This window comes from Nelumbo lutea, chromosome 4, assembly GCF_056320005.1.
Source record: "Nelumbo lutea isolate HS-2025 chromosome 4, American lotus-T2T, whole genome shotgun sequence".
In the NCBI taxonomy this organism is placed as follows: Eukaryota; Viridiplantae; Streptophyta; class Magnoliopsida; order Proteales; family Nelumbonaceae; genus Nelumbo; species Nelumbo lutea.
In genome coordinates this window covers 9,709,293-9,731,270 of record NC_142687.1, presented here as the reverse complement: position 1 = coordinate 9,731,270, position 21,978 = coordinate 9,709,293, and the positions used below count along the sequence as shown (strand labels likewise).

The 21,978-nt window shown below is 41.4% G+C and overlaps 2 protein-coding genes across 4 annotated transcripts; one reads left to right on the top strand and one right to left on the bottom strand.

The window, feature by feature from the left end:
* The first annotated feature begins 7,497 nt into the window (after positions 1 to 7,497).
* On the top strand, positions 7,498 to 13,977 carry LOC148853815 (kinetochore protein). Of its 3 annotated transcripts, none has more exons than XM_088986515.1 (8): positions 7,498 to 7,808; positions 8,427 to 8,492; positions 10,473 to 10,619; positions 11,626 to 11,733; positions 11,824 to 11,913; positions 12,047 to 12,169; positions 12,472 to 12,646; positions 13,583 to 13,977. In XM_088986515.1, exons 1-8 carry the CDS (start codon positions 7,640 to 7,642, stop codon positions 13,596 to 13,598), a joined length of 894 nt encoding a protein of 297 aa, XP_088842641.1. In that variant the 5' UTR covers positions 7,498 to 7,639; the 3' UTR covers positions 13,599 to 13,977. The 3 variants fall into 3 exon arrangements, with proteins under 3 accessions (XP_088842641.1, XP_088842639.1, XP_088842642.1); XM_088986513.1 differs by having other exon boundaries at positions 12,472 to 12,716; XM_088986516.1 differs by lacking the exon at positions 11,824 to 11,913 and having other exon boundaries at positions 7,516 to 7,808; positions 12,472 to 12,716.
* Positions 13,978 to 15,133: 1,156 nt separating this feature from the next.
* Positions 15,134 to 20,663, bottom strand: LOC148853814 (short-chain dehydrogenase TIC 32 B, chloroplastic-like). Its single transcript, XM_088986512.1, has 8 exons — positions 20,512 to 20,663; positions 19,624 to 19,855; positions 19,340 to 19,419; positions 18,508 to 18,661; positions 16,284 to 16,362; positions 16,118 to 16,205; positions 15,419 to 15,465; positions 15,134 to 15,316 (listed from the first exon to the last, which is right to left on the bottom strand). The coding sequence occupies exons 1-8, from the start codon at positions 20,648 to 20,650 to the stop codon at positions 15,134 to 15,136; spliced, it is 1,002 nt and encodes a 333-aa protein (XP_088842638.1). The 5' UTR covers positions 20,651 to 20,663.
* Between the last annotated feature and the right edge of the window lie 1,315 nt (positions 20,664 to 21,978).

The following is a 21,978-nucleotide window of genomic DNA, read 5'->3' as shown; positions in this document are numbered from 1 at the left end:
AGACTCAACCACGATTTCCTGGTGGTCGCGACCCCCTCCCTATACAATGCCATAATAGGGCGGCCAATTACACATATTCTGCGGGCAGTGGTCTCCACCTACTATCTGACAATGAAGTTCCCTACAGACTTCAGTGTGGGGGTAGTGCGGGGCGACCAGCTTGAGTCCCGCAAGTGTTATGTTGCCGCCCTTAAGGGAAAAATCAAGGCGGCCAACGACCTCGAGCTGGAGCGGCCTACGGAGCAGGGCGAGGAACGAGCTTCGCCCACAGAGGAAACTATCACAATCCCAACCTCGGCTACGGATCCGGCTCGAACGCTACAGATCGGTGCTCCCGTCAAGGAACCTCTATGAACTGAACTAGTGAGTTTCTTACTTTAAAATTTAGATATTTTTGCATGGTCCGCGGTCGATATGTCTGGTATTGACCCCAGCCTTATAACTCACAAACTTAACACTAACCCTGTAGTCAGACCCATTAGACAGAAGAAACACAACTTAGCCCCAGAACGCTGGAGGGTGGTCGAAAAGCTCCTCGCAGTAGACTTCATAGCGGAAGTTCATTACCCAAACTAGGTAGCCAACCTAGTACTGGTGAAAAAGGCAAACGGAAAGTGGCACTTGTGCGTTGACTACACCGACCTAAACCGAGCTTGCCCAAAAGATTGCTTTCCCCTCCCCAGAATTGACCACCTAGTGGACGCGAACTCGGGACATGAGCGGATAAGCTTCTTGGATGCCTACTCAGGCTACAACCAAATCAGGATGGACCAGTCCGATGAGGAAAAAACCAACTTCATAACGGAGTTCGGCCTGTACTGCTACAAGGTCATGCCCTTCAGACTGAAGAATGCTGGGGCGATCTTCCAGAGACTTGTAAATAAGTTGTTCCGGCCCTTAATTGGCACAAAAATAGAATGTTATGTAGACGACATGGTCGTCAAGACGCAATTTTCACAGGAACTAATACAAGACTTAGATTCTGTCTTCCAAATTCTGCGTCAATTTAGCATGAAACTGAACCCAAACAAGTGCATCTTCGGTGTCACCTCTGATAAGTTCCTAGGGTACATTGTCAACCAACGCGGTATTGAAGCCAACCCGGACAAAATAAAGGTCATCCTAGATACGAGACCACCCAGAAAAGTAAAAGAGGTTCAAAAGCTAAACGGCCGTGTAGCTGCTCTGAGCCGCTTCATGTCCAAATCGACAGACCGTTGCCTGCCTTTCTTTAAAGCAATCAAAGGCAAAGGGTTCGAGTGGACCCAAGAATGCCAGCTCACGTTCGATGAGCTAAAAGTTTACCTCGCTAGTGTAACGACCTTAGCCCGGCCCGAGGAGGGCGAAGTCTTGGAACTGTACCTCTCGGCAAGCGACAAGGTGGTCAGTTCAGTACTAGTAAAAGAGGTAAATCGGGTCCAACGACCCATCTATTATGTTAGTAAAATTTTGTAGGGAGCCGAGACAAGGTACCCGTAGATAGAAAAGATAGCATACGCATTAGTAGTAGCAGCTCAAAAACTCCTCCCGTACTTTCAGGCTCACACTGTCATCGTCTTGACTGACAAACCTCTGAGGCAAGTCTTACTCAAGCCCGAGATTTTTGGTCGGCTGACAAAATGGTCCATCGAACTCAACGAGTACGACCTTCAGTACAAGCCACAAACTGCTATTAAGGCCCAAGCCGTAGCAGATTTTATTGCCGAATGTACGTTCAGCCCCGAAGTCCCCAGGCCGGTCGAGCCCGAGATCCCCAGTTCTGGTGAGCACGGTGCTCCCAAGCCAACAGAGTCTGAACCCTGTGAAGTAGCAGCCAATGTGGCATATCTTCGGATTAGGACAAATGCGAATTGGGATGAATAGCCCTGGATCCTTCACGTAGATGGCTCCTCGAACCAATAGGGCAGTGGGGCTGGAATAGTACTACGCGGCCCAGGTGGCACGAAACTGGAATACACACTACGCTTTGAGTTTGCGGCATCCAACAATGAGGCAGAGTACGAGGCACTGATAGCCGAACTGAACCTAGCGCAAAGAGTAAGGGCAAAGCACATAGTTATCTGCAGCGATTCCCAACTTGTAGTTAACCAAGTTACGGGCGAATACGAAGCGCGTGAGCTGACTATGATCGCCTACTTAGCAAAAGTAAAAGAGGCTCTACTTAACTTCCAGTCACACTTCATCAGGCAAATACCGAGGTCAGAGAACACTGAGGCTGACGCCCTGTCCCGGTTAGCTAGCATGAGTCACAACACCATGAGAACCGTGTACATAGAGGACTAACCTCAGCCTAGCATTCTCGGTGTGGCAGAGGAGGTCGCTCCCGTCCTTGAAGCAAAGCCGAGCTGGATCGACCCACTCACGAGCTTCTTGCTAGATGAAACCCTCCCTGCAGACCACAATGCATCCAAGAGGATGCAGTGCCAGGTAGCCAAATACGTCATAATAGACGAACGGTTGTACCGACGGTCCTACACGCTGCCCTACCTGCGTTGCTTGCGACTTACCGAAGCCGAGCTCGTGCTCTGCAACACTCATGAAGGTCTGTGCGGCGAACACTTGGGAGGCAGTGCCCTCACTCAAAAGGCACTTCGACAAGGGTACTACTGGCCAACGATGAAGGCAGAAGCCGTCGAGCTCGTCAGAAAATGCGACAAGTGTCAAAAGCATGCCAATATCCACCATCAGCCTACTGCCGACCTCAAGTACCTCACCAGTCCATGGCCCTTTGCGCAATGGGGCATCGACCTCCTGGGGCCATTCCCGCCAGCCATAGGTGGGAGAAAGTTCATAGTGGTGGCAATAGATTACTTCACAAAATGGATAGAAGCTGAATCTCTGGCAACAGTTACAGCCCGAAACATACAAAACTTCTTTTGGAAGAACATAGTATGTCGCTTTGGGCTACCTCGGGTACTGATCTCTGACAATGGCAAGTAGTTCGAGGATATCAAGTTCTAAGAGTGGTGCTAAGATATGGGAATTCGTCAGAACTTCACATCGGTCGCACACCCACAAGCAAACGATCAGACAGAAGTAATGAACAGAGCCATCCTACGCGGACTGAAAGCACAACTAGACCGAGCTAAAGGGTTGTGGGTGGATGAGCTACCAAGTGTTCTATGGGCTCACCAAACTATGAAAAAAACCGTCATGGGAGAGACCTCCTTTTACCTCACCTACGGCACTAAAGCGGTAATCCCAGCGGAAATCAAAATACCTACAGTGCGACTAGAAACATCTGACAATCTAACAAACGGAGACGAGTTACGTACCAACCTCGATCTACTAGATAAGGTAAGAGACCTCGTGCACATCCGAACAGCGGCCTACCATCAAAAAGTAGCTCGGTACTACAATGCCAGAGTAAAGAAGCGGAGCTTCCGCATCGGTGACCTGGTTCTCCGTAAAATCATGGTGCCCGAACCCGGTGTGGGCAAACTTGGACCAAATTGGGAAGGGCCCTACAGAGTAAAGAGAGCGCTCAGGGGGGCATACGAGCTCGAAACCTTAAAGGGCAAACAAGTACCCTAAGCATGGAACATCATCAACTTAAGGCGATACTACTTATAAACCGCCAAGCGAAGTGGACGGAATCGCTACCAAAGCCAAAGGGCTAGGATGCCAAGCTAACAAAGGAACCTCGGCATAGGCAAGTAAAGAAAAGTGTCAGCCAAAGGCTCAGGCGAAGCGGAGACTTAAGTATTAAACATCAAAACAGGTCGTGCGAGTGTAGTAACCCAGGCAAGAAACAGATCGAGCATATGATCAGTTCGGAAAATACGATCAGTTTGGGAGAAAGAACAACCAACACTTAACCAAAAGATTCATTTCATTTCAAAATAAGATTGTACATTTCAAAAAAAAAAAAATATATATATATATATATATATATATTGAGCTCGCAGGCCCGGAGGTACTTATTCTTCATTAGAAGTCACTTCAACAACACCCGAAGGTCCTGCCTCGCCCTCAGAGTCCGGCTCACCATCAGCAGTGTCGCCCATCTCCTGAGTGATGTGCAAAGTGGATATCGCACTAATATCAAGCTCGGGGTATGTATTCTGGATCATCCACCGACTTAGTTTAAAGCTCTTTCTGTACGAATCCACCATCAAGTCATCGAAGCACGACGAGGTGATATATTCATCGACGACCTACTTCTTAGCGTCCTCAATGCCTTGGGAAAATATCCGTGTCCTCTCCCTAATGTCCTCTTGAAGGTATTCAACCCGATGCTACAAATCCAGCCTCAGGTCCGCAATATGCTTCACAACAATTCCCATGGCCTCGGCATCTCTCTAAGACCTTGCCTACCTGGTCTGTGCAACGCGAGCAGCCACCTCAGTAGCTCGGGAAGTTGCCTCGGCAGCACGGAAAGCCTCTTCGGCAGCTCGCGCTTGCCTCGAGCTCCTCTCCACCTGGGCTGCCAAAGCATGGATAGAAGAGTTCACCTACCAAAAGGAAAGAACAAGTGATTAAAAGAACGACAATGAGAGGGATAAAAGCAAAGAAGCCCGACAAGAAATCTGACTCACCACTATGACATGAGTGGCAGCACGACAGGCCACCTAGTTCAATCAAAGATCGGTCCACGCCGCGACCTCCTCAAGGAAGGTGGCCTTTCTACTCTTCTAAAGAGCATAGTTCGGTGATAACACACTCTTGAATTCCCCTTGGGCTCCCAAGCCTGAGGGCCCAGCTCGCGTATAAGCGGACCCAGAGTAAGTGGGAGCACCGGAGTAAGTGGGAGCACCAGAGTAGGCGGGAGTCCCCATGTAAGTAACCTCGGGCTCCCTGGGCAGATCCTCTGATGGGTAGCCTGGTACCTCGGGCTCCGCATCTTGGGGCAACTCGTCACGAGTTCGCTTGGCGACTCGCTTCCTCCTCTTCATGCCTTGAAACAGGTGCCCACCATGAGTCATTTCCGAGTCCATCACACCTGCAAAAAAGAGTTCGGCATCAGAAAAAACAAAATAACAAAGCAAAACAAGAAACCTCTGAGCAAAGAACCTACTTGAACTCAGGCCAGCTGCAATGAGCTTGGCCTCCGTCAGATACTGATGGCATTTTAGCCCAAGCCGTGCCCATTGTCAAAGGCCCTTCACCGTCTCTTTATCAAGCGTAACACCGGAGTCAGGGGTGGCCATCCCCCACCCGGTCTGAAACGGCCACCCTAGTACACTTTGCACCCCGAAGTAGTCCCGCTTCCACATCGGGACCTTGTTGGGAAGTTCATGTAAGATCTTAAAACCCGGGTGAGAAGACATGTAATACGCCCGCCTACGCCCGGGAAGGGGACCCGCTTGCTTCTTAAGCATTAAAATAGAAGAGAATATCTCAAAGTCTAAAGGAAAGCCCTGTTCGCAAAATAAGGAGATTGTCCCCACCAAGTTATGAATGGAGTTCGGGTGAAGCTGACCGATAGTAACATCGAAGTGGTTCATGACCTCGACAAGAAGGGGGTGGAAAGGCAGTCGCAGCCCCGCAACGAGCTACTCCCGGAATATCACGATCTCTTCAGGACCGTGTTCCCAAGGAAAGCTACCCGAAGGTATAAAGTAGGCGTACTCCCTAGGCAAGTTGTAATAGGTAATAAGGGATTGGAGCCCCTTAGGCGTCATGGTCGAGGGACCAAACTTGTCTAAAGTCCGACCTCGACGAGAGGTGGATGCCAAACTACCCGAGGTGACTCGGCCTACGGGTTTGGACTCTTCCTCGAGCTCTACCTCCGGTTCGCTAGGATCACCAGGGGATGCAATTCGGTTCGTAGAACTTGCATCTGACCCACTTGAAGAACCATTTGAGCTATCCGAGCTAGACATCGGGGAGAAAAGATGGATTCCAGGAAAGTACTCACCCGGAAAAAGGCTTGAACAGACTACGGGAACTGAAACACGAGCAAAAAACCTTGAATGCGAACTAAAAGCTTGGACACAAGCTGAAACTTGGACACGAGCTCAAGAAGCAAAGCGCAGAAGTGACAAAAGCAACTGGGGTCCCCCATTATTTATACCCACAGTGACTGAGAACCAACATCGCAAATCAAAGCCAATCCGATGGCCCGCAGTCGCGCTGACCATACGTCCCCTTAGACCGAGATGTGATTGGCGCAGGTCTTTTTGAAATTGATAGAACGCTGGCGCATGTCTTTTTGAAACTGGTAGAACACCAGCGCACGTCTCCTCGCATTAAAAGCAACAGCGGCGCATATTTTCAAATTTGAAAAGACCCACTGTCACGTCTCCCAGCGGCTCGCTTTTTTGAAATTTAAAATAAGCGCGCGCCGCCACGTTTGTCAGCATTTTTAGACAGATTATCGCGCTTCCCGTCTCTTTGGCGCTTGAGAAACCCGAGAAATCCGGACTAACTCCTCACGCTATCAGTAAAAAATAGTTCGAAGTACGGGGCAAATCCACTTGCCACCTCGCGAACTCCTCGCGCCAAGGCAAGTCCCTTAAACACGAGGAGTGGGGGGCAATTGATGAAGGAAGATTTGGCCCGACCTTGTAATCACTTGACACATGGCGAAGGCAACAGCTCGACACGATAGCACGCCCGAGATGCGAGCTCCGAAAAGGAACTAGTGGTCCGGACTCCCTACAAGGAGCCCAAACTCCCCGTAAGGAGCCCAAGCTCTCCCTTAAGCCCCGAGCCTTGCAAGCACAAAGGGCAATGACCCAAACTAGCCTGCCCCATGGCAATTCGGGACACACCTCTATCCGAACTCAAGACTTCACCTCGCTCACCACTCTAGCACTTCGCCCCCAGGATGCCAAACTGAACAACCGTACCACGCCTGACATCGAGGAGGTCCGTACCCAGGGGCGGTGCACCTGACTGACTTGGGATCTGATGCTTGACAGCCACACTCCAACTGCCACCTGCCACCGCCACCTGCTACCGCCATCTCTAGTTGCAGAGACAGCTTCGACAAAGAGAGCAGTGGCGGTGCTGTCCTAGTAGAGGTGATGACACCCGAACTAGCAAGAGTGTAGGGATAATCATACCCGACCTGACAAAAGCTTAGGAGTGAGTGCGGGAGGTGATTATAAAAGGCTCCCTACCCCCCAAGAACGAGGTATGTGAACTTTGTGCCATCTGGTTTTATCTTACCTTTGAGAGAATACTAACTTGAGCTTCGGAGCAATCTCATCGGGTTCCCTCCGGAGTTCCCTCATCTTCTCCATTTCAGGTTCCTTGTCGCTCCGTTCAGAGGCAAAGCCGTTGACAGATAGGACCGACCGGATTGCACACCATAAAATAGAATGCAAATTACAAATATGTATAGAACAATCTTGAATCTTGTATTTACCTTGTATTTGCACCTTATATATTTGTATTTATATTCTTTCAAAAGTGAGCCTAAGGCTATATTTGGTTAAAAGGAACATACGAGTTTTGTGCTTGTTTTCCTTCATTTCCTTTCCCTACGAAACCAAACACAGCCTAAAAGATAATTTAATATGCCCGCCAAGGCGCCAGCACGCCCGAAAAAATGATGGAAACCGAGCAAAGGACCCACCATCGTCACTACTTCGTCAGAATTTGGACGCCCTCTCCTGCAAATGGCGGGCTAAATAAACTCTGAAACATTTCAAAATAAAACAACCGCACGCTACCTTTCTCTTGAAGGCAAATGGAGAGAAGAGCTGAGGATTCGATACTGAGGAAAATGGAGGAAGTACGATTAGTCTGCGACAGGGAGATTTCTATTCAGCAGAAGAGAATGGACTCCGCCATGATTTCTTTTCGAAATATTTCGCAGTCGATCAAGCTCAGGGCAAAAGAAACAACTGAAAATCAAGGTAAGATTGTTCTAGGGATTTCAGTTCCGTGATAGTTTTCTCTTTTAGACGCCGAATGTCGGAATTAGGTTTTTTAAGTTGCAATTTTGATCACGTTTAGTAATTGCAGGGTATCCTGAAGGTCCGAGGGTTTATTTCGCGATCCCGTTATTACTAGAATTATCTTTTGTTTCATTCGAATGAACTTTCTTTTATCTTAGGGTTTAAATTAGATTACGTTGATCCGTGGTAATTCTCGTGAAGTTCAGGTACATTTAACTGATGAAATTACCACCACTAAACTGCTTACAAACGCGAATAACATTTGAAAGGGGAAAAAAAAGTCGCCTTGCTTTTATGAGAGCGAAAATTCATTGCAAGTGTTTACTTTAAGGTTGCAGTCTAGTTTTCCCTACCAGGGGTTCCTATTGTTGCATACTAGGAATTTCGGTGGTTTGCATTCTTTAGCATTTTAGGGGAAAACAATTCTGTAAGTGTTCTTTTTCTTGGAAGTTCTGTAGTAATTGCTTAAATCTACTTGGTAAATGAAATGGAGATTTTATACCGCCAAGTACCAGTGTGCTTCGTTTATCAAGTATAGTAATTATGCTTGTTTATCTATCATTTTTTTTTTTGCAGTAAAACTTGGCAAGCTTAAAACTGAGCTGAGAGAACTGGAGGATGATTTGGTTAAAGCTCTGGCAGGTATGTCTGACAGATGGTAGTTTGCTGTTACCAGAACTTTTTTATTGTACATAGAGCCCATCCATCGAAGCTTTACGAGCAAGGGAAGGTAGGTAGGCCCGGCCCCCGTGACACCTCTCTGGGAAAACTACGTGAATTAGTTTGGACTAGCGCATTTCTGTCAATGCAATCTTTAGCTCCACTCTTCCTTCTTTATCCTCCTTACATAAGCATATTGTTTTACCTGCCTCACTGGAGGTGTTCTTACAACATTTAGGGTCATGAGTTATCACTGAAACATCATTGTAGATAATTTAATTGAATTAGTAGAATCATTCTGTTTTATCTATTGCTGGGGTATGGCACATTAATGAAGTGACAAATTAAAAATTCTTTTATCTGTAGTCTTTTCTTTTCTATGTGTATATGTTTTGTATGAATTACCAGCAAATTAATTAGCATATCAGTTACTTATGTTGAAGATTATGTAAGCCATTTCGTGTATTGGAGTCCTTAAAGAAGCAACAGGAAAATGCATTCTTTTTTTGGTTGGTACCAAGAAATAAGTTTACTAATCAGAAACAAGAAATACAACTCCACCCTCCAGCAGACTTTAGAGAGATAGAGGCATTAAGTATAGAACAGCCATTGGCTGTCATTACCAGTACATGAATTGAAAAAATGGAGCTGCTAGAGACTTATCCCTGTGAATGGCATTCCCCATTCTAAGGCTTTTTTGTTCACATCTATTCTTCCTAAATTGTTAACCAAACTGTTTGCTGACCTTAAGATCCTCCCGAATAGGAAGTTCAAGGTGGATACTAAAGCTCTAACTTCCCTAATCATAAATATTAGCAACCTAGGCTTATCTACCCTTGAAGGAAACCGACCAACTTCCATATGACAGTCTCCTTGTATAAACATCTGTTCCATCTAACATTGACAGTTAATTTCAACACTTGAAAAAGTGCAACAAGCTCAGCTTGTAAACAATTTCCCGATGATTTAAAAGGCACGCCTATGCACCATGCACCCCGGGCGCAAACTGGCCCTTGCACTTTTAAAACACTGCAATTTCCACTTTCCAATGGCCCTGAGCTCATTTGAAATTTCCCTCCATGGTCTCTAACCCTGCTTTCTTCCTAGATTATCCTGGATTGCCAAGAGAATTACAATAAAATTTCAGTTTTATTTCTCCTCTTTCAGGCATGTCCAAGGATTTAGGTGCTGCCTATCTTTGATTAGAGTGGCTTGCCAATTGTCATCATAGATCATTCCTGGAAGATTGAACCAACTGTGATCCCTTTGCATTCTTCCATAGTTGCTACACAATGGATCACTTGCATTATGTATAGGTCAACAATAATATTTGCTTCTTGTTCTCAAATATCCTGGAATTATGATCAGACCAAACACCCCAAAGAACCACTGCTGGTTGCTTGCTGCTCTAGTGCAATGCCAAAGACGCTCCCTGCTTGTGGTGTTAATAGGAGTGCACTAAGTAGAAAACAGTCCAACAATATCTGAGGGAGAAGGTCAAGTAGTCCAAAAAAAAAAGTGGTTCCATACCTTTGTAGTGAAGGAGCAGACAAATGCACTTTAATAATGCAGTTCAGAATATTGCATATGTGAAGTATTGGTCAAGGATGTTGTTGTGGCTTGTTATTTGGCTTGCTTCTTTGGAAGTGGCTATTTTTCTTCCCTTCTTTTTTGACTCTAAAAGTTTAGTATTGCCTGGTTGAGTCCATAATCTGTTTATTTATTTAATTTATAAAAGTATGATAACTTATCCTTTGTAAAATTCTGCCAATATATTTCCTTGTTTGGCATTTATTGTTTTGAACATCAAGACTTTCCATGTAAACCTTTGGTTTTTTTTTTCTTTTTCTGTTTTCAGAGTAAATATAATAGTTTTAGTGATATATATGGTGCTACAAGTGATCTTTTAAGTGGAAATGTTTTATTCACTAACAGATTGTTTCTTATCCATTGCATTTATAGTGAAAACCCGTAAGGAGGCCAAGCGTATGGCCATACTTGATTCCATTTCTGCTACAAAAGCTAGACTAGAAGAGCTTAGAAAGACAGTGCATAATCAGAAGGCCAGGAAGGATGAATATGCATCAATAATTTCTCAACAATCGGTTGGTAGGCTCTCATTTTTCCCACTTTTTTTTAAATGCTAGCTGGCCTTTTGCTTTGATCAATACTAAAATTTTGCATGCTCATTCCAGTGTTGTTGCAAGCTCTTATCTGAGGTTATCCAATTGAAGGAATTACTTTTCTTCTAATTAGCATCATCTTATTCTCCTTTCTTCAAAATGAAAATCAAATCCCAAACTATTGGCCATTAGCCTTATAGTAAACACCTCAAGATTACTTTGATGTAGAAGGAATGAAACATAAACCTATATGCACATCTATCAGTAACGAGCTTATATTTTGCTGTGTTTTCCACTAGAACTTTGAAGACTTGCCTGCTTAGACCTTAAGTGATTTTAAAGGAAAATCAGATCTTGTATTATTGTCCATTAGCATTATTATAAGTAACTCATCATTAGCCTTGATGTACAACACATGTTCATATTGACTATCTTATGACACTCCTATGAGTAGTTGATATTTCTCTTATGCAACATTGATACATGGCAATTGTTTCTTTGGAGAATCCTTCTATTAGAGTATTCGAGTTGATCTCTGAAGAGTAAGGATTTCTTATGAAGTAAATGACAAATCTTACTCTAAGAATTTTACCATATGAAGTTTCTTGAATATTCCAAATATCTGTATTTTACCATATGAAGTTTCATATGAGTATTTTGTACAATCGTTTGTCTTTTTTATTAGTTATCATGCCTTTTACCGAATACAAATATCTGTATTTTGTACAATGTGCAAGTCCAAGAAAATATGTCAGTGTAAGGGTAATTTCTTCATTGTGCTGTTTGGCCCTTACACCATTTTCCATCTTGAATCCATACTCTGGTTTGTTTCCCCCCTTATTTAATGGGTAATGATTTTCATTGTTGAGAATCTCCACTGCTCATATGAAATATATTTTTGTCTTTGTACCTTAGTTCTCAAATCCATTTTCTTTCTTTCTCTTATTATTTTCTTTTGTCTTTTTTTTTTAATTGATATTTGAAAACTTTAGCAACACTCAAAGAAAAGGATGACCAGGAGACCAAAAACAGAGGAGACATAGAAGAAGCCATTTCGTGGTACAATAGGGTCCTTGGCTTCCGGATTGAAGGAGGACGTGGTAACTTCACATATCACAGCTATCTTCCTTTTGATACAACTCAATTTGTATGTTCCTTTTGTAAACAAGTACATTGCTTTGCTTGTTTAGGAGTAAAATTTATATTCAGTAAGATTAACTTGAATGATCCAACTGAAGAGTATTCTTTCACCATTCGGCATGCAGATGATACTTACACTTGTAAGTAATAAATGCTATTATATCTATGATTATGAGCAATATGTAAAATTACTGTTTACCTGACCCATCTATAGTTGAACAGATAAATTGACATGTGCCTAACATTCTAGTTAATTTTCCTGATAATCCTTAGTGCTAGATTGTGATCCTCATTTGGATGGTACCAAGGAATTGATCCAAGAATTGAACCAAACAAATGGTTTGTTCAAGTTTGTGAGGATCATGAGAGAGAGGTTTCAAGCAGCTGCAGTACAAGGTACTATTCTTTGCCTCTTGTCCCTTGTTGCTTCCATCCTTTCTGCCTATGGCCCATTTTGTAGTTGTGTCCTGACTCTCACCCATGTGATGTCTGCTCTTAGAATCTCCTCATAAATGTGAAGTGCATCTATTATGTTAAAATTGATGCAACCTTTTGGGTCATGTTTATTGATACCATTGCTGATATTAGTTGAATGAGTTAATAAACGTCTATTGTGCTATCCTATTTCATATTTAATTGATGTGTATATTCCTGTTATTTTCTAAAATATGCTCTTCATTTCATTTGTGCTTCACCAGGAGTGTTGCCTCTGTCCACTTCTGTCCATCCAGAGTCATCCACAATCTCTGTATCTGCTCCAGCTTTATCAATCTCATCTGACAGTAAAAGTGACTCCCTTGGAAATGCTTCACAAAGTGAGCTGAAAGTCTTAAACGGAGAGTCCAACAGACCTTCCAAAAAAATTAACCACAGGCGAGTTGACAAATCAACAATTCTTTCTCCTGCATCTGCATCATCTCTCCGTCGGTCCCCTCGTTTTAAGGTAACCTATCAAGACATAGTTAACAACTAATTTACTTTTCCCCTCTAGTGTAAAAAATCTAACCAGAAAAACTAAGCCAATATAAGTGGATGGACAAAAGTTCTGGTTAGAAATTGGAGGTCCAATGCCTCAAACTCATACAACACCTCTGCTTTGATTCTTCAAAGTTATCTTTGTGTGAGTTTTCAACTTAGTATAGAATATGGGTTATGCAAGAACTTTGGTAAGATACAAAAAGGTTAAGAGATCATGAAGGTCCTCAACAAAAAGAACTTGATGACTGTTATGTTGATGGAGGACCGAGGCTTCAAGAATGCTATGCATAGGTGTTTATCTTGTATGTACCTATCGTTGTACCTACCAGATATACTCCGAGACCCCCCTCCCCTCCTCAAAGTAGAGAGAGAGAGAGAGAGAGAGAGAGAGAGAGAGAGAGAGAGAGAGAGAGAGAGAGAGAGAGAGAGAGATGCCAAAAGATTGATTCCCTTATTTCCCGTGTCTGACTATTTATACTGTTTTACAGAGCTCCTTCTTTCTTGCATTCTTTAATTCCTTTCTATTAAAACCGCTGCAAGTGGACGGTTAGTTAGCTGAGCTGTTGTGCTGATGTGGCCTCCTCTTGTAAAGCTGACTAACTGTCTTCTGTTCTGTTTCAGCGGTCTTAACAATTCTATTCAATATTCTTTTATCTGTTAAATGACCTCTTCCTGACATTGTAATATCTCTTTTGCTAGAGGCTACAAATTCTCTTTTTTCCCTTTTTGAGGCTATATTATAATTGCTAAAGAATTTATTCATTTTAATGTAAGACAACAAAGGATATATATATATTGTTAGTGCTTTAAGACAACTCTTTTATATGGCAGGTCAAGAAATAAGTAATGGAGTAGGGTTCATCTTTTTACCGGAAATTAGACTTTGCTCCTGAGATCAGTCATGTGCCCCATGCTCTAATTTGCTTATCTAGCTGAAACTCCTGACTGATGATAGCATGGCTCTCGAATTGGAAGCACAAGACCCTATTTATTATTTTTAGCGATATATGCTGAAGTTAAGAGTGGAAGGAACTTCTGTGATCTGACTGGAGGAGCTAGAACCAGAGATTGCTACCCATCTAACATTAGGACTTAACCATGTCGGTAAGGCTATCTGACCTTGCTGTGTACTTTCCTATATCAAGGTGTCCATGTATGAAATGTAAGGATACTAGTTTCAATACCATAATTTAACGAATAGCACCATTTCCCTTGGTTTGAAGTTAGCTCCAGATTTTGTTTTTTACTTGAATAGTTGAAGTTGCACATGCTACATCAACTGTCAGTGGATTTAGGTACTATGGAGAACATGGACACATCGAAGAGGAGGGACATCTCAGAGAGAAAAGTGTAACATTAATTATCCAAGCTATCACAAACAAAAATAAAAAGGAAAAGATTCAATTCATCAACACTTTCTCTTCTGCTGCTTAGAGAATGTCATCATCTTTGATCCTCTAGATGAATGTGGGTATTGGTTGATTACATAATGAGAGGGCAGCTTATGGTGGCTAGTTTTTATCCCATAATACATGTAACCTTTGTTTCTTGAATAGCGCTATCTCTGGCTTTGGTGGAACTAAACTTTGATGGTAGTTCCCTATGGAACCCAGGTCAGTAGGGTGTTGGACAGGTGTTTAGAGATCATAATGGTAATATTTGATTAGCTTACTATGGTCCAGCAAGGGTTGGCTGCAATCTCCTTCTGAGATGTCTCTTAGATACTTGAGAGTTAAAAGGAGTTAAAACAAACTCAAAAACTCATCATCCAATCTGAACTGCTCATTCAGATGGATCCCCAAGACTGCTTATAGTTAAGCTGATGGCTTAAATACAATGAAGGCCAATAAGTCTGAATGTCTGATTTAGATTGGGGTTTACCAGGGCCAGGTGCCTTGGGATGTTATCTTTCTGCCCGTTGCTCCCAGGGCTGTTGGGAGATGGGATGCCTTTACAATCCGTTAATTCTTTTATTGATCAAAAAAGTTATGAAAGTTATCTTCATTTACCTGAATTTGGAAACCATTCAGTTTTGACCACCAAATTGCTTTGATTTACCATGATTTGCATTGTAAACTATAGCTGTTGAATAGTGTATCTTGCCCTTGTACAACTTGCTACATATCTTCCTGCACAATGGTGAGTATTGCCTTGGGTCTTCTTGCAGGTTTCCATAATACTTGTGAGTTGTGTCAAAACTTACTATTTATTGATGTTATTTTTATTACTCCGTTCACTTTTACATTATTGTGTTGGCCGATACCTAGTCTGATGTCAATGATACAGTTCTTGTATTGCTTAAGCCAATATACATGTCTGACTACATGAATATGCATTATGCAAATACGTTACATCTGTGAATTGTGTTTGAAGAGAACCATCTTAGATTGTCAATTGGCATAATATGCTGTGGATAAATTCATGGGTTTGCTCCCAAAGTTTTTTTGCTTCAGACTCATCATTTGCAAGACTTGAACAGTGACTCTCATTACAGTCTATAAAATATTTCCCATTCACTCCATTTATTTGTTGGCTCAGAGCAACATAGCATGTTGTTGATGCGCCCTGTATAAAAATTAAAGGAGAAAAAAATTGAAATTAGTTTAGAACATGGATCTTTGAAGGAGAATAGGCAATTTTATGCAAATTACATGGCCTGGAACAAACCTGAGATGTTGTCTTTAGCAACTTTGATGCAAGAAAGAAGATTAAATCTGTGAAAGAAAATGTTGAAAAATTCAGATATTTGGTTGCTTAATTGTATCTCTGGTTTAAGTAGAAAACTAGAGGAGAATCCCTGTAAACACTAATGTCTAATCATATAACAGAATAGTACACCCCTCCCCCCCTCCCTGTGCTTTAAATTATTGAAGAAATCAATTTCTTGTCGAGGGTGGTATTACTTCTATCTTTATGTAATTTCTATGATGGGATAGCAACTGTCGATTGATGCAATTGATTCAGATGCTAAAATATGGTCACTTTTCAATGGTCTCACCAATTGAAGTGAATAAATTAGTTCAATTTTCCTTTCCTTTATTTATGCCTTTTGTGCGTTTTCTTGATTTAATGCATGGTCTCTAAATTTAAACCCCCACAACTTAGATGGTGCTTTTCAAATCAATGGTGCCAGTTCAGGCCATGTAGGCGTTAATCAGAAACCGAATTTATTGTTTGGTTGAGCCATTTAGCAGATAAATGTTTTTCTTGATATACGTGAGAACTGTTTATCAAAAAACACCAAAAATGATGTTTTTTTTAATGACGCTTGGCGCATGTGGTGCCTTATGGCGCTGATACCAAATATCCCCTTAGTTGTGAGCTTTAGCCCCAAACTATACTTCCCTTTTGTCAAACGACTCATACCTGTGATAAAGCCCTTATGATCGCTCATAATCCCAGTCTTCACTATTCCTGGGTGGACTGCGTTAATAGTTACTCTCGAATTCCTTGCCTGTAAAAGAGAGGAGATGCATTTGATTTGTGTCATCAAAACACGGAAAGAATAACGAGGACTATATGTATAGTTTACCTTGAGCTTGTTAGCCATTTCCTTTACATGCAATATATTAGCCAATTTTGATTGAGCGTATGCCCGTGTTCCATTGAAACTGCATAAACATACAAGCACCAGGTTTGAGCAATACCAAATGATCATGACAACTTCTAGGTCGTTGGCTACAGGCCTTGTTTTGAGTTGCTAGAAAGTTTGACAGCCCCTTCTTCCACAGGCTGTCTCCTCGTGACATATAAATCCATACACTAGCACTGTTGTTGCATGGAGTTCGTATGTACTAACGTATCATCTACGGAGTGCCTTGCTAAATTCCTAGGCTGTCAAATGTAGACAGCCAAAATTTTCCACCTTGGGGTGTAGTCCTGCAGTAACGGAGAAACTGCCTTGGATCTTATACTTTATGTTGTTGCAAAATGGTGTTTGGATCTACCCACTTAACACTGCATCTGCACATCAAGAACATTTCCTGTCTTTATATGTTACCATTCATGGAGAAGATGTTCTCCATGTACAGCTGTAATGTCCTATGGGTGTGGATAGGGTTTTTGTGGGTAGGAGATTTGGATTGTGTAAATTGCACCTTGTATTATATGATGATTGCAGTTCTATTTGCATCTTGATGAGGGGAAATTTGGTCTTCTGAATAATATCATGACACATGGCATCCAAGAAGGCACTTTGGCGCTGAGTAAGTGAATCACCTTGACAAGTCAACTTGTATCACCTTGCATAGATCGACCTAGAATACCTCGGATTGGTCTAGTTAATAGGGCTTTGAACTTGGGGCGACCTCCCAAACTGGCTGAGCTACGAAAAGTACAAGTGACCTACAAGGCATGCTCATTGGCTTGCCACATAGATCTATTACAAGTCTGAGATCTCTGGAGCATTGATGAGTTGATCGTTAGGCCAGCCTACCTGCACTGCACGCACCTGAATTAATCAGGCGGGCCTCAATCTCCATGCAGATTACGTAATCGTCGTCATTATTTTTTTGACTTAATAGAAATGACTCTACGAGAACATGAGACCCGTTGTAAGAGGTCTCTGAACACTCACGCCTATATAAAGGTCTTATTTCTACTTAAAGTGGTACGTGCGATTAAGTTCTCATACTCTAGATCTTCAAGAACTCTTAAGAATATCTTGCTGACTTAAGAATTAGAGTGCCCACCCCGGGTACAAATAACCCAGGCCTTCTCTCTCTCTCTCTCTCTCTCTCTTTCTATTGCAGTAACATCACAGCTCAGCCAGCCTAGTTTGGCCCAATTCAGCTCGGCCATCGACAAGGCAAGCATCCAATTTGGTGTCTGAGTCATCAAACACGTGGGAGCTGTCAGATCACACTACATCACACCTTTCGGAAGGAGTACAAATACAAATATATAAACTGCAAGACCTTATATTTTGTATTATTTTGTATGTATTTGCACTGTACATATTTGTATTTATATTTTTTACAATTTGGGAACAGTGAAAACACAAATATGTACACTGCAAATACAATACTCTTCCCAAACTGAGCCTTGTTTCTTCAGTTATAACCTAAAAGAGTGTGTGTGCAACTTGAAATGACGTAGACCTTTTGCTCCTTTTCTCACTACCATACCATGAAAACTTTGGTCTGATTATCCAAAGGAATTCGTGATCAAGTAACTAGTTGGATCACTAATCAGTTGTGGCTCAGTTGACAACTTCTTTGGCTGCTTGTAATGGAGACTTGGGAGATGATATATTGGCTGTAAATATGGTGGAAGGAATGAAACGGCCTTTCACTTTTTTCTAACTTTTAGGCCCCATTTGCTTTTCGGTAAGTTACTTACTCGCGTAAAAGCAATTATTTGGGTTAGTTTTTCCTAGGAAACACTTACCCGGGTAAGTGCATTTACCCATGCTCTTTTATTTCCCAGATAAATAAGGCAATGACCATTTTAGCCATAGTAATCTATTATTAAAAGGGGCATTTTTTGTCTCATTCAAGTGTTGACTACTTTCCCCCTATGTGAGGAAGTTATTTACCCACTTAGGAGATGGGCATCACTTTCCTGGGTAAGTGATACTCATGAAAGTAAACTTTCCCTGGTCCCCACATAAAGCTGAAAAAAAAAATATGGGATTCTTGACCAATGGAAACAAAAATCCCATTAACCAACTTCCCCCTCTCAAAATCCATAAAAAGAACGCTCCCTTATTTGTTTCTTTGGTTCTTTGTAAGGAAAGATTGAAATAAGAAAATTACTTATTGGGATTCAGCATATCATTGAAGCAGAATTCATCTCGCCTCACCCAGCTGTGAATTACGGAAGAAACGTTGATTATTCGTCCTTCAGAGCCTGTCTGAGTCGCTGTTTCTTCGATTTTGTCTAATAGCATTTCAATCAATAAATAATGTCCTGCCAAAGTATGATAAAACAATATATTCAATAAAGGCTAAAAGGAAAAAGTAAAATAAGAAAAACAGAACCTTATTTACAGAGAAGAAATATGAAACTCTAGTCCCTAGGTACTAATGCGGATGTTTCCCAAGCCTGCATTTTTGTCTACCGCATTCATCTACAGACTACAGAATACACCAAACGTTAGCAATGGAACTGGCCAGGAGTGGATGTTGGCTGGACCGATTTATTATGTAAACATCCATGGCCTAGATTCTGACTCAGCCCACAACATGGCCCGGAAGTATTAATTTGGACTATGGCCTATGCCCAAATATTGGGACGGGTCCATATCTTTTGCCACAAGCACTTAAGCCCATCTTGAGTTAAAGGTTGTGGGATTCAGGGTTATCGTGAACTTTACTGCCTGGAGTTCTAACTTCGAATCTTACGCCTAGGGCTTGGGGTTCATTGGGGTAACGAAAATATGGCCTAATTTCATGGATGGACCATCTCGTGGCACATCTTCAGTCACCGCCAAGACAAATAGGTTCTGTCCAATGTCTTAGCAGGACCTTGGCTCTAAACGGTAAAGATATCTAAGCTCTTCTTCTTCTTCTTCTTGTAACATTAATCTTTTCCCTCTCAACTTGTTCTAGTTCCAAGAGAGAAGGGATAGGAAAGTAAGGGGCTTACCCAAGTAATTTGTGGCAAAAGTCATCTCGATTTTGTCTTCAGAGAATTCCAAATTTTTTGAGTATTTCCCTGCATTGTTTCTGCGAAGCAATTTTAATCGAATAACTTCAGTATCAACTGGAAATACTAATAAGTGTGGTGTCACTGGTGTGAGTGTGACCACAAAAAAAGAAAAAAATGCTAATAAATTAATGTGAAACAAAACTCTATTTCCCTCCACAATTCAATTCAGTTGGAGTCTTTTAGAGATGAGAATGGTTGGAAGAAGGATATGTATGACTCACATGAGGATATTAAGTGGTAATCCTAGAGAAAGAAACTGAGAGCAGAATCTCTTGATTGAAGCAAATGAGCTAAGATTAATCTCTAACAACACAATTTCAGCTCGGGGGCTCTCCTTTTGGATCCTCTCCTTCACTTCACCCCCTTTCTTTAGGTCCCTTGCTGCAATTACAACCCTTACCCCTCTCTTTGCTAATACTCTGGCCGTTTCAGCTCCAATACCAGATGTTGCCCCTTTTACCACAAAGCACAAAGCAGAATTAGTACGATGTTCATCAAGAAGTTCATAACAATTGCAAATTGAACAGCGCATTGACACCCTGTCAGGTTAGGGTATTCTTGTAATTTGCTTTGACTTCTAACACCATAGCCTCAAGGTCTAAGGATTTATTGTCATGTTTACTTTGATTTTTTTTTTTTTTTAACCCTTGAAGGAAGTGCCACATCAGAACGTATAAATGAATAAGTTGCTTTTAAGTTTTCAAAATGTGTTATTAGAAATGCAGCTTCATCGGGTCGGGTCGGGTGGGAATATTGGGGGTCCGAATAGGATCGAGGCAAGCCTGTACGCTGTACCTAAGCAAACTCGTTGGCATCCGTAGAATCAACCCATCCTTTAGGTTTGAAATTTTGAACCAAGCAGAAGAAACCATGATAGCAATGTTATTAACTTACATTCAAAATTCTGGAAGAAAAACTAAATATCAACTGATCAACTCCAAAATTCTTCTGTACTAAGAAAAGAAAAAAAGATAGAAAAATCAGCTCAGAACTAACTGAACCGATGCTATCCGCATCCAAGCACATATCAAGCATATTTAAAAACAAACAAGAACAATATTGAAAAAAATTATTGTTGAAATTCCTCTAAATGAATCCTCTGTACTAACCAGTGATTATTGCTGTAAGCTGAGAAGGAACTAAGCAAGAACAATATTCAGTAACTTGTTCAGCAGTTGAATTCGATCCAAAACCACTTGGACCTGCGACACCTGCTAAATACCTTAATATTTCCTTCATGGAAGTCATAATGCAAGACAAACTCTGAGGCCAAGTAGCACAAGATACCAGCTAAGTGGATTATAACACCATATATACCATCTTCTCCATGTTATTTTCACTTATTTGTTGCGAAGTTTTCGCTCTTGTTTTACTTTTTTTTTTTTTTTTTTCATTCGGATTTTGATTTGTGGCGGACAACCGGGCAACAGGAAGTTGACTTTGGCTGCTTTTGTGAAAGAGGAAACGGTCCCATTCACGGTCGATATTAGAGCCACGTCATGGAAAAGTATAATAAGGAGGCGTGGCCTTCGATGAAACCTCACGATCAACGCTAGTGATCCTGTTTATGCCTCTCTCCACACACTAAGTGCACATTACCCGTTGATTCATATATGCTATTGTCATTGTCTCATTGAGGTAGATATGATCATGAGCTAATTAGACATTCAACAAGTATGGTGGGTTGATGAGTTGTAATCATGGTTGATGATGGGTTGTATCCATGAAGGCTCATTCATCAATCAAGCCATTCGCATGAATCAGATTATTCTGTGTGTCCTTCGTGAGCATGCCATAATCGGAGGAAGTCAAATGGGTTGTGGTTGGTAGTTTGGATTTGCATTGCTTCTTCATTGGAAATTATTAAATTTTAATTAATTATATATATTAATTAGTTATTCATTAAAATTTAGATTGTTTGGTTGCAGTTTGTTTGACCAACCGAACCGACGTAATTGGGTTAAGGAATCGGCCAATCCGAAATTGACCGATTATTAATGAAAGCCAATCAACTCAACTCATATTTGTTTAGTTGATTGATTCAAAAGACAATTAAAAACTAATTTGTTAAACTAGAAAACATATGGTTTGATTGGATAAAAAAATTAAAACAATCTAATTAATAATTATAATAGTATTATTTAAAAATATTTTTTTAATTTTTAAATTTAATTATATATAATATCAAATTAAAAAACCAACCACTTGAGTCAAATTAAATTAAATGGGTCGGTTTATAGTGATATTTTATTCTTATTTTTGTATCATTACGCATCTAATAATTATCTCATTAATGCTTGGACAACGATTGTTACCTGACTTTTATCGTTCTTTTTTATTATTATTTAATTGAAAATTTTAAAATAACCTCATGATCCAATGATCTCATGAAAACTGAAATCATCAACCGGAGGTGGAACCTTAGGTCATAGAGGAAACAAGCATGCCAATACAAAGGAGGGGATTACGTGGTTACAGCTTGCATTTCATTTTCATATGCTATAAGATTATTCTTTTTAACATATTTATGCATGCTTGACAGTAACGATTCTCTAAATTTGTATTTTTCTTTTTCT